The sequence below is a fragment of the Gossypium hirsutum genome, chromosome A12 (genome assembly GCF_007990345.1).
Source record: "Gossypium hirsutum isolate 1008001.06 chromosome A12, Gossypium_hirsutum_v2.1, whole genome shotgun sequence".
Lineage (NCBI taxonomy): Eukaryota > Viridiplantae > Streptophyta > Magnoliopsida > Malvales > Malvaceae > Gossypium > Gossypium hirsutum.
Genome location: NC_053435.1, coordinates 59,063,309 through 59,074,755, shown reverse-complemented (window position 1 = coordinate 59,074,755; position 11,447 = coordinate 59,063,309). Strand labels below are relative to the sequence as shown.

The 11,447-nt window shown below is 31.8% G+C and overlaps 1 protein-coding gene across 3 annotated transcripts; it reads left to right on the top strand.

The window, feature by feature from the left end:
* Nucleotides 1-3,817: 3,817 nt before the first annotated feature.
* On the top strand, nucleotides 3,818-9,024 carry LOC107943041 (protein LIKE COV 2). Of its 3 annotated transcripts, XR_005906056.1 has the most exons (8): nucleotides 3,818-4,009; nucleotides 4,933-4,985; nucleotides 5,086-5,195; nucleotides 5,663-5,830; nucleotides 6,023-6,120; nucleotides 7,343-7,436; nucleotides 7,821-7,947; nucleotides 8,648-8,697. XR_005906056.1 is itself a non-coding variant. In XM_016876766.2 (7 exons), exons 1-7 carry the CDS (start codon nucleotides 3,824-3,826, stop codon nucleotides 8,746-8,748), a joined length of 843 nt encoding a protein of 280 aa, XP_016732255.2. In that variant the 5' UTR covers nucleotides 3,818-3,823; the 3' UTR covers nucleotides 8,749-9,024. The 3 variants fall into 3 exon arrangements, 2 of the variants coding, with proteins under 2 accessions (XP_016732255.2, XP_016732256.2); XM_016876766.2 differs by lacking the exon at nucleotides 7,343-7,436 and having other exon boundaries at nucleotides 8,648-9,024; XM_016876767.2 differs by lacking the exon at nucleotides 7,343-7,436 and having other exon boundaries at nucleotides 8,498-9,024.
* The last annotated feature ends 2,423 nt before the right edge of the window (nucleotides 9,025-11,447 follow it).

Here is an 11,447-nt window from a genome sequence, read left to right as displayed (position 1 = left end):
ATCATAGATTTTACCTTCATCTTTACCACATTAATGTTATAGCTATCAACATGTCATCAAACCTCATTTTCATCACGAAGCATTCATGATCACATCCACATACCATTCATACCAAGCCATTAAAGACTCTTCATAAATAAATAGGTTTACCAACCCCATAATCAAAATAAGCCAATACATTTGGCTAAAGTAATATCACATACTCAAATATTTAAACTCCAATATATGCCATAGACTCAAAGTACTTGAAATCACTCACACCAATAGCGATAGCTTGACAGTGTGATAATATCTCCGACGAACTCCAACCTGAGCTAACCTGGCAACACTAGAGAACATGGGAAAGGAAGGGGGTAAGCTTTAGGCTTAGTAAGTTCATATGAAAACTATAAGCAACCCATTAACATGTTTTATCAATGTTCCCAACATATTCTCAAGTTCATGATAAGCTGTCTTCTTGTACAACAGTCAATAAAATATTTATATCTGGAGCTATGAAACTCCAAATTAAGATCCGTTAATTTTATTTGAAACTAGACTCATGTACCTTTCTACCATAAAATTTCCAAAATTTTTGGTTTAAAAAATAGTACAGTTTATTCCTCAAAGTTACCCCTAATTCCCTGTCTTATAGTTCTGACCCTTCTGGACTAAAGTTCAATTATCTCATAGCACAGGACTCGAATAATGTTCTTGTCTATTTCTCTTGAAAATAGACTCATTTAGGATTCTAAAAATATAAATTATAACTCATAAATATTTTTATAAAATTTATAATGATTTTCTCAAATCATAACAGGGGATTTCGAAGTCATGTTGACTCTATCTCACTCAACTTAAAATATCTCATTATAGGAAATTCTTTTGCTTACACGGTTTTTTTATAAGAAACTAGACTCAATAAGATTTAACTCCATATTTTATTCAGCATCTAATTCACTTTCTACTATTTTTGGTGTATTTTCAAATTTACACTACTACAGTAGCCCCAAACTGTCCACGCTAATTTACTCTTCAACAATTATTGTTCACCAAATTAATACATCATCATTTCATCTATCATGGTAAGAACACATAGCTATGCATCATAAGCATGGACCCATAATCTCAAGGTCATTACAAAATCATTCTCATAAACATGACTTACTTATTTGCAACCTTACCAAAGGTGCATCATAGACCGAATCATTTCTCATGAGTTTTGCGTACATACCTATACTACTTCATAACATAATCATTCCTTATCACAGTTTTGTTAAAATCTTTGAATTTTTCGTTGAACCACTCGAAATACAAAAGGGTATTCCGGGAAATTCGTACACACAGTAAGATGCCAATGCCATATCCCAGATATGGTCTTACATAGGTTCACACACATCGATGCCAATGCCATGTCTCAGACATGGTCTTACATGGAATCTCATAGCAAAACTTAATCGAATGTCATCGAGACATCATGAATCCATTTCATAAAGAAAAATACATGTACATATACATTTCATGCAATATTTGAACATTAGACATATAATAATAACATCACATTGCATTATTTTTGTACAACTTACCTCTACACCAAATTGGTAAAAGAGGCCTAAACATCAATTTCTCGTTTTTCCTCGTTCTAAGCCCGAATCTCATTTTTCATCATCTATAACATCACATTTAGCTTATTAAAACAACATACTAATCAAATTAGTCCAATGACACATTTTGGCAAAATTTCTGATTTTGCCCCTATACTTTGCCAAAATTACCAAATTACCCCTGGGCTCGAAAAATGATTTTTATCACATTTTCTTACTCATTAAGCCTAGATAAACCATTTTAATAACTATAGAAACTCACAAATTCAATTATTTCACACATTTACACTTATTTTACAAACTTTACAAAATAGCCCATTTAGGTGCTTTCATGCAAAATTCTTTCATGAAAGTTGTTTATAACACTACCAAGGCTCATATTCTTCCATAAAAACTCAAAAAAAAAAACACATATGCTTTCATGGAAAAACCCTAGACTCTTAATTATTTTGCAAAATAGTCCCCTCATTTGAAAGCTCATGCTTTAGGGGTTCCAAAAATGTAAAAATCATCAAGAAAGACATTAAAAATCACTTGCTAGCACGGGAGTTTCTTTGCTGAAATTTTCCAGCTCCTAAAACCTTTCTTTGCTGCCATTTTTGGTGGTGAGAAGATGAAGAAAAGATGAGATCTTTCTTTTCTTTATTTTATTCTATTTTTAGTTAATTTAGTCACCTAAAAGCCACAATTTTGGCTTTTTGACCAATTTGTCTCCCTTGGCCGGCCATGACACTTTCAATGGTCAAATTTCACTTTAAAGACCCCCAATTTAAGATACCAAGCAATTTAACACCTTTAGGCATCAAAACACAACTTTTACCTTTTATGCGATTTAGTCCTTTTTCGAAATTGGACTAGAAATCGCTAAAATTAATATACCAAAATTTTTATGCACCTTCATAAACATTCTATATCACATAAAACAACATCAAAATAATTTTCTCTAGCCTCAGAATAGTGGTTCTGAAACCACTGTTCCAGCTAGGCCCAAAATCGGGCTGTTACATTCACACATGCTAATTCATTCATCATAAGAGGATCGGGTGGAGTTAGCCACCCTGATAAAGAACACTTGCCTTGAGTGAGCAGGTAATTAATTTATGTTTAGTTTTTTTTACATTTGTTACCTTCGTGTGACAAGGTTTAGTTTGGTGCAGTGAAGGAACTCACTAAGTTCTCTTGAACTTATGGAAAATTTTCTTATCTACATAGGAATGATTGGAATGATCAAGGACTACGATAAGGGACTAAGTCAGATAGCGTGAAGAATGGGGACCGTTGTTGTCTCAAGATCATGCACAAAGGAGGTGGGTATCATTAGAGGCTTCGCCTCAGGATCAAATATGGTGTAACCAAATGACGTCCTCAGAGTCTGGATTTTGAAATAGTTAACCCTAAGTTAAAAACTTCAAGGGTCTTATTGTAAACAGACAATATTAGAGACAGAAATTGAGAGATTAAACATTCAATGGTTTAAGAGCTTGGTTGTAAGAATTATTATTAGTTTTACTTAGTCTGTGTTATAATAGTTAAGCCGATAAATATTAAGGATAGTTGAACTTAGTCCATTTGTGACACTCCATACTCGAATTCGACGGAAGTCAGGCGGGGGTGTTACATTAACATTTTTCTTTAACACGTCAAAATGTTATCATGTTGGTCAAAGAAAAAATAATAAAAGAAAAAAATAATTATAAAAAATTCAATATTGAGTTGGCTTGTGCCACAAACTCAATTAATGACATTATCGATCAAACTTTTGTGTAATAATATTAAAATGTACAAATATAATCAAAATGAAGCTTTGGGTATAGGAGTAAAGTTAAGGTTTTAGATGTTGGGGACATGGAAAATTTCAACATTTTTATTGGTTTTTTAGTACGAGAAATACTAAGATACATTTATAATATTATAATTTCAAAAAGGAAAGATAATTTAGTAATTTTTTTAATCAAATTGGTGTCTAGTTGACTTGTAATACCAACTAAACTAATGAGAGATTCAATTAAGAGTATAGATAATCACCTTAGGAGGATTGCAAAAATTAGAAAAAAAAAATTGGAGTATTAAGTTGAGATAAAAAACTGTGACAAATTTAGGACCAAATGAATAAATAGACTAATCATATTTGATATAACCACTAAATGTGACCCTAAGGCGACACCAACCCCACGCCCAGCATGACATTGCGTATGATGTAAATATTGCCTTTTTTATTTTTTAAATCTTAATTAAATTAAATGCATGTAACACTCAATAATCAAATCTCCCGTCTAACTTCCCGACATTTTTCCCAGCTAGTAATGGCGGAAGAGAAAGAATCAACGTCGATTCCACTGAGCCAAGCCGAAAATAGTGGTGTCGATCCCGAAGATCCGGCTAAGTCTCCTCCTAGGCCTAGCTCCCCCAATTCCTCCACTCGCAAGGTCCATTTTCTCTTTCTTTTTTCCCCCCTCTTTTAGGTTTGACTTCCATCAATTAACCACACCCACTCCCTCATCTTTCTTCTTGGACTTCTTTCATATTTTTCTTAGTCCAAATGTAGTTGTAATTGAGCCTTTGCACTAAATATAATTTGCGAGTAACGGAATTTTGACTGCAGATATGGGAAATCCCTGCCGAATTTGGGATGTAGGAACTGAAAATGGTCAAATATCGCCCAAGATTTATCATAAACTTTCTTCACTATGTTTATTGAGTGTCAACTGGTTGGACTCTTCATATTAAGGGGGGAAAAAGAAAATGAAAATGGTTGAGCTCCCAATTATATCCAGAAATTCTGTTGGTTTTGATTGTCCTCGGGTTTGGCTTCAACCTGTTTTAAAAGTGGAAATCTTGATGACCTGTTGATTCTTTCTATCGTTTTTTTATGGAAAAAACTAATTAATAGCCGCGCATTAGAAGGATTTTAAGCGTTGAGGATAAATGCTTCTGCTTTTAGGGTTTAGCATTTAAATTATCCCTTTTTTTCCTTACTAAAATACCAAGAAATTGAATGACCTGTACGATAGAGTGCTTCCACGATAAGGTTTGTTCTTTATGTATTTCTTGGTTAAACCAATTAGCGTTTCTATTGTTGAAATGCTTCATGGAAATTTCATGTGCCCATTTTCAAGGAATTTAATCATTTTCAAGTCATTATTATGAACGATTCAGAGTTTGACTACTTGAGTGGTTTTAAAGTAATTATGTTTGCCCCAAATTGAAAAGAACAGTTATGTTTAAGTTTCAATGTAAGTCTTAGAAAGCGTGGAAGCAATGAGAGCAGTTTTCAGAATAAATATGTTGTATTGATATCGAAGCATTCTGTTTTATTTTCCAGTCTGAGCATTTGTGTTTTATTCTTCAGGCTTGTTGTTTTGTTCTCCAAAGTTGGGTCTCAAAGAAGTTCATGACTGGATGGTATTAAGCTTTTATATTTCCCCAAATGTCAGTCTTCCATTATTTCTTTTGATATTTCAAAGCTTAACAAGTAACAACATGTTGACATGCAAAATTGCAGTGTGGTCCTTTTTCCTGTGGCAGTTACATTTTTCATTACTTGGTGGTTTATTCAGTTTGTTGACGGTTTCTTCAGTCCATTATATGAACGACTTGGCATTGACATATTTGGTAAGTTTAATTGTATTACTTGTGCCTTTGATGTTTGATGATTGAAGTGTGGCTAAGTTTATAAGTTCTTACTTCAATTATCACTATTCAACCATTCTTCACGATCATCAAACCCCAAAATTTCTTCATAATCCAAAAATGTATGTTTATTGCCAAAAAGAAAAAGAAGGAAAAAAAAAATCGGCTTGCAATCTTTATAATATTCTATAGAGAAGTTCAAGGAAGAATAGAACTCAAAATCGCTATTGAGGGTTTTAACTCCATTGTGATAAACATTGCTGATGAAGTTGTAACTGATTTCTGAATATCATCAGAAGCATTTATGATTATTACATGGTACATGCGACAACCTACTGCTTCATCAAAGAGAATTCTTCTTCCTCTTCATTCTTGCATGTTATTTAGATCTCTTTAGTGATTTTTTTTCTTTGAGCAATGATTGTGTGAGCTTTGGTTACTTTCTGCAGGGCTGGGATTTATCACATCTCTTCTCTTTGTATTCTTTGTTGGTGTTTTTGTTTCATCATGGATGGGAGCTGCTGTTTTCTCAGTGGGAGAATGGGTTATAAAGCGAATGCCGTTTGTTAGGCATTTATACTCCGCCTCAAAACAAATTAGTGCTGCGATATCCCCAGGTTATACTTATACCCAATTAACTACTCTGATAATCTGGTTTTTCATATCAATTTAGTTCAATAAGTGATTTGCATCCACAAAAGTACTTTCACATGTTTCCACAAGCCAGGATATACTGCTTGATTGGCATGAAAGCTCAGAAACTATATGATTCACTTCAATCATACAAAGACATTATCTTTTCCTTGTAGATCAAAATACTACAGCATTTAAGGAGGTGGCTATCATTCGCCATCCACGTGTTGGTGAATATGCATTTGGATTTATCACATCGTCTGTCGTCCTTCAGGTACTATTTTAATATTATATCTGTTCTTTTGCCAGATCATTTTTCCAGCTTGTAGTTCATAATTTTAAAACTAAGGTGTTCCTGTGATGGCTTGCTTATCTTAGAAATGATCTTGTGATCTTTTCTGAAGGAGATTTGTATTGCACATCTAAGGAATCTAAACGATATATATCTCCCTGAAAAAACTGCTAATCTTTTATAATGAATTGGGATAATATAATTTTTGGCCCTTGAACTTGGCAACTAGGCCTACTTTGGTACTTGAAACTTTTTTTTGTTCACTTTGGATCTAAACTTGGTAACCAGATCCATTTTGGCTCCTGAACTTGGGTTTTGTCCAGATTTGATGATGTGACCAGTGTTCTTGGAATAGGACTGGATTGGTTGGTTGGACTGGTTGGATAGAGAATCAACCGGTATATTGGTTCGAACAAAGGTGTTGAACCGATTGAATCGAAAATTGCTCAAAACCAGCAAAAATAAAAAAATTTGGACAAAACTCAGTAATTGTACATGTTGAATTTGTTTAATAATATTTTTAATTTTCTTTTTATGAAGTTTTAATTATTTATTTAATTATTGTTGGTCTAGCAATTGAACCAATCAAGCCGATTGAATTGGGAACCAGTGGTTTAATTGGTTCAACCATTGGTTTGGTTATTAGAACACTTATGTGTCATTTTTAGATTGTACCAAGTCATCACTTGAAAATTTATATAATTTTTTTAATTTTCAAGTGATGGTGTGAGACAACCTCAGAATGTCACATCATCAAACTTTTATATTTTTCTAGTTGCAGGGACCAAAATAAATCTAGTTACCGAGTTCAAGTACTAAAGTGGACCTAATTGCCTAATTTAGGGGTAAAAAATTATATTATCCCTAATGAATAAAAAACTTGAAAGTGTTCCGATGATAAACCTCGATTACTTTCATTTGGTTTTCTTGGAATGTACTGGATGGTATCCTATTTGGTCATTTTGGAGCTGTGCCTTCCAAAAGGCAGCCACAGTTTAAGATTTATTGTACTTGGATAACTGTAAACCTCTACTGTAAGTCAAATTTGCTAATGTTGTATATACAAAGGGCACCATATTTTACTACCAATAGTCCAATGCATATTGTGATATATAACCTTAATATTGTCAGTGCCTTTCATGAAATGTGGACTTAGACATCATATATATACATATATATTCTGAAAGCAACCTTTCTATAATAGGGGAAGTGCAGAGCCAACATCATGGAGAGAGGCCATGAACCCCAAAATCTCATGGGTAGAATGTGCGCAGACTGTGTTTGTGGATTGGGGGTTGGTATGTGTATAGGTTGGTGGGAATCTGGGGGTGTGTTTTTGATCACTTAAAATCTTAAGAATCAAGTCTTAATTGTGATTATGCATTAATTCAATCACTATCTTCAATTCAATCATTTACTAATGCTTAGCAAAGATGTTTCATCCTTTATATCTTGGTGGCTAATAACTTTATTGTATGAAATACTTAATGTCCATTTCACTGATAGTTGTCCTAATTCTACTGGATGATTATGACGTGCCACTTACTCTATGAGATCCTAGATGAATGGGCACTGCTCTTGGTTGTAGTTTTTGAGGCATGTAGTAGCAAGAGCTCCCTTTTACAAGATTTGTTTTCCCTACAAGTTCCCTTAGTAGCTCAGCTTGTTGATTGTGCATGTAGAGAGAAAATGAAGATGAAGAGCTATGCAGTGTTTTTGTCCCGACAAACCATCTATACATTGGTGATATCTTCCTGGTGAACTCCAAAGAGATCATAAGGCCAAATCTTTCTATTCGAGAAGGCATAGGTATTTTCTCTATTTTCTTGAGCAAGTTCTTACCTTGTCATGCTTTGTCATTCTCTATATTTAATAAAGATGCCGGAATCAGAAAATTAAGGCATTGTATTGCTGTTTTTGGATATGTTGATTTATGCTGCACATGTCAGAAAGAGCTTACTATGGAAAAGAGTTTGTTGAGCTGAACCATTTTATTGTGGTTAAGGCTTAATTGAATTCATGGCCAAAAAACAAAAAAAATGTCAGATTGGGTTAATGAAAAAAAATAATAGGACTTCCAAATTCAAATTTTAGCTTACTTTTCACCAAGAACTTTCGCCAAATAGGAGATAAATTTGTAGGTAAAATTCTCTTGAACCAAGAAACTTCAAAATACAAGTTATATAATGAAAAAAAAATTATATTTGTTTTGTGTTTTTGTTAACTTATTTGATTTAGCATTTAGCATCAGCCAAATTTAAAACTAGTTGAACTGTACGCGTCCTTTGCAGCAGAGCCAAATGTCTGTGGTATGGGTTTGTGCTCTGTTGATTGATTAAAGTTTCTTGTTCGTTTGCAGTAGATGGCAATACTGGTTCAGTAGGCTTGTATACTTCCTAACCATGTTGATTTCATGTGCAAGAATGAGTTATGGACAATCAATCTGTTAATTTCAGTTTTGCTCATCCGTTTGTGTTTTCATTGTTCTTTTCTTTTGGTGCTAATGCAGAGATAATTGTTTCCGGAGGTATGACGATGCCACAAGTGATCTCTCCGCAAGAAAGGTTTGCACGGCAAAAGGAAAGAATCCCTTTGAACAGAATGATGTAAAAAGTATTTAGAGAAGACAGAATGTCAGATAAGCTCGATAATTACTTTTATTCACTTGTTGAAGCGTGATAATATTCTTTGGTGACAGCAAAATCTTAGTATAGGGATGGGTGCTTATACCCGCACTCTCTGGTAATTTCATAAAGTCGTAGCGTTGAGTCTCACAAACTGCTTGTTAGTGTATTTGCTAATGCATTGGTGTTCTATACAGATCATTTGTCAAAAGGCAGCACTCATAACAAACAATTGATATTTTGAAATATATGTTACTTGTCACGTGTGAGTGTTGCATATAGGCATGTTCAATTGTCGATTTCATTTCCACGTATTTGAAGGATACTATGAGGAATTATCTTTTATATGTGTCGGACCTGAAAGATATGGATATTTATTTATTTGAAGAAATCTACTTAAATCGGTGTAAAATTATTTTTTTGTATATTTTTATATGGTTAATATTTTAATAAACTAATAATTGAATTTATCAATATGATTATAGTTCATGTATGTAAATTTGCAAATTGATTTTATATTTTTATCATATCGATTTAAAATATTATATATATATTAATATTTATTGAATGGTTGAATTTTTTTTACATAAAATAAATAGATTTAATATATGTTAAATTAGACATGCATAATTTATATGAATGAAATATAAAATATAACAATTAGATTATTAAAATATTAATGGTGTAAAAATATATGAAAGGGTTTAAAATTACTTTAGTTTTAAGCTTAATGTATGTTCTAGTCCTTAAAGTGTATCATTTTTTCTACTTTGGCCTTTAAATATTTTTTTTTGGCTTACTCTAGGTCCTAAAGTTAACAAACATTTTTAGTTTAGTCCTTTAGATGTTAAAAATCAACATTTTGAATGTCCATCCACTCAACTGCTGTCACTGCATCATAGTAATGTTCGAAAAAAAACTAAATTCTTTTTACAATGAAAAAATCACAAAAAATATAAAATAAATTAAGTTAAAAAATTACATAAAATAGAAAATTATAAAAAAAATACTAGAAGTTATTTGAAAAAACTAGGAATTTTAATTTCTGGACAGGTCTACTACTAGGAGTTGGTTCTGGAATCATTACTATTGGGTTGTATATTTCTTGAAAGTTTCTTGTGTACTTTACTTTGAGGTTTAATGTAACAATCTATTTTCCAGTAGTATTGAAAATAGTAATTTTGAGACCATAATTCCGACGAGTGAGTTCATAGATATTATTATTTAATATTTACGAGTCAAGTATAGTGTTATAGTGAATTTTGATTCGATAAATTTTGATATTTAAATGATTAATTAAAGTACACGTGGTTTTAAAAAATGAGGTATTAAGACATCGTTTCCATAAATCGAGCCCGTAAATATGTTTATTAAATATTTATGGATTTGTTATATAGGTGTATTAAATTTTGGCTTGAAAACTTTAGTGATTAGATGGTTAATTTAGGTACAAGTGCTAATCGTAAAAACTGTAAAAATCAATCGATATTGAATTTTATTAGTTAAATGGCTTAATTAATGTTTGTGCAAGGATCTAACTGGCAATTAGATCACTTTCACATGGGATAGACGGTTAGTGGGTGATTTTTAATTGAAATATATATTACTTTTAATATTAAATTAATAATAAAAAGTAAATAAATATAAAATATAAGACATCTTTTCATTTTATTCTTCCCATCGGAACTACACCATTGTTAAAGAGAAGAAAAGCTTAAAACTATCAAATCATTCGTCCTTTGCATGATAAGATTTTGGGGTCTCGTTTCTCGTAAATTTTATGTTTTTAGGAACATTGTAACTTGTTTTAACTAATTTGTATGTTCGTTTTTAAAACTGTTATGGTTTAAAAATGTTATCATTGTTAATATATGAAGGTTTTGATGTTAAGATGTTGGATTTTGATCTTGGAAATGAAAAAAGATTAATTTGTAAAGTAGAAATTGTAAGTTTTGAACATAAGGACTAAGTTGTTAATATATTGAAATTGGTGTGTAATTTCTATAATTTTTTATATTAGGAGGATGTAATTGAATATATTTGAAGTTGGTTTAAAGTTTGGAGTTCAAATTTGGAAGTTATGACAAGTTTGATTTTTGGGTACTAAATTGAATAAAATGTAAAACTTGAATAAATAACCAAAAGATGAAATTGAGCTTACATATTTTTGTAATATTTTTTATATGATATTTGTGTGATTAGATTGAAGTAAATTTATATTATATATCAAGATTTGAATAAGACAGAAGAAAATCGCGAAAAAAGAAAAATTGCAAAATAGTCTCTGCCATTGTGTTTATTGTTGTCTTTCCGAGTAAGTTCATACAATATAACTAGGTCTAAACTACTATTATGTTATGTTTAAATGTGTAATTATGTTTTATTTATAGTTTGAATTGTTTATGAATTGTTACATAAATTGATGATTGAATTTAATTGAAATGGATCAATTAAAAATGGAAATGTTTAGGTTAGATCTCAATGAACTTAGTAAAAGTCTTATATATGAGGTTACGGGTTGATTCCTGATGGTACCGAGCTCCAACATTTGTTGTGAACTCGAAGATACATGTGACACAAGTTTAGCCTGTACTGGTAACTTTACATGTATATTAAGCCCCCGCCAGACTATTTGTTATGTAGGTTTAACCCAAATAGGTAACCAAGCACTATTGTTTATGAATA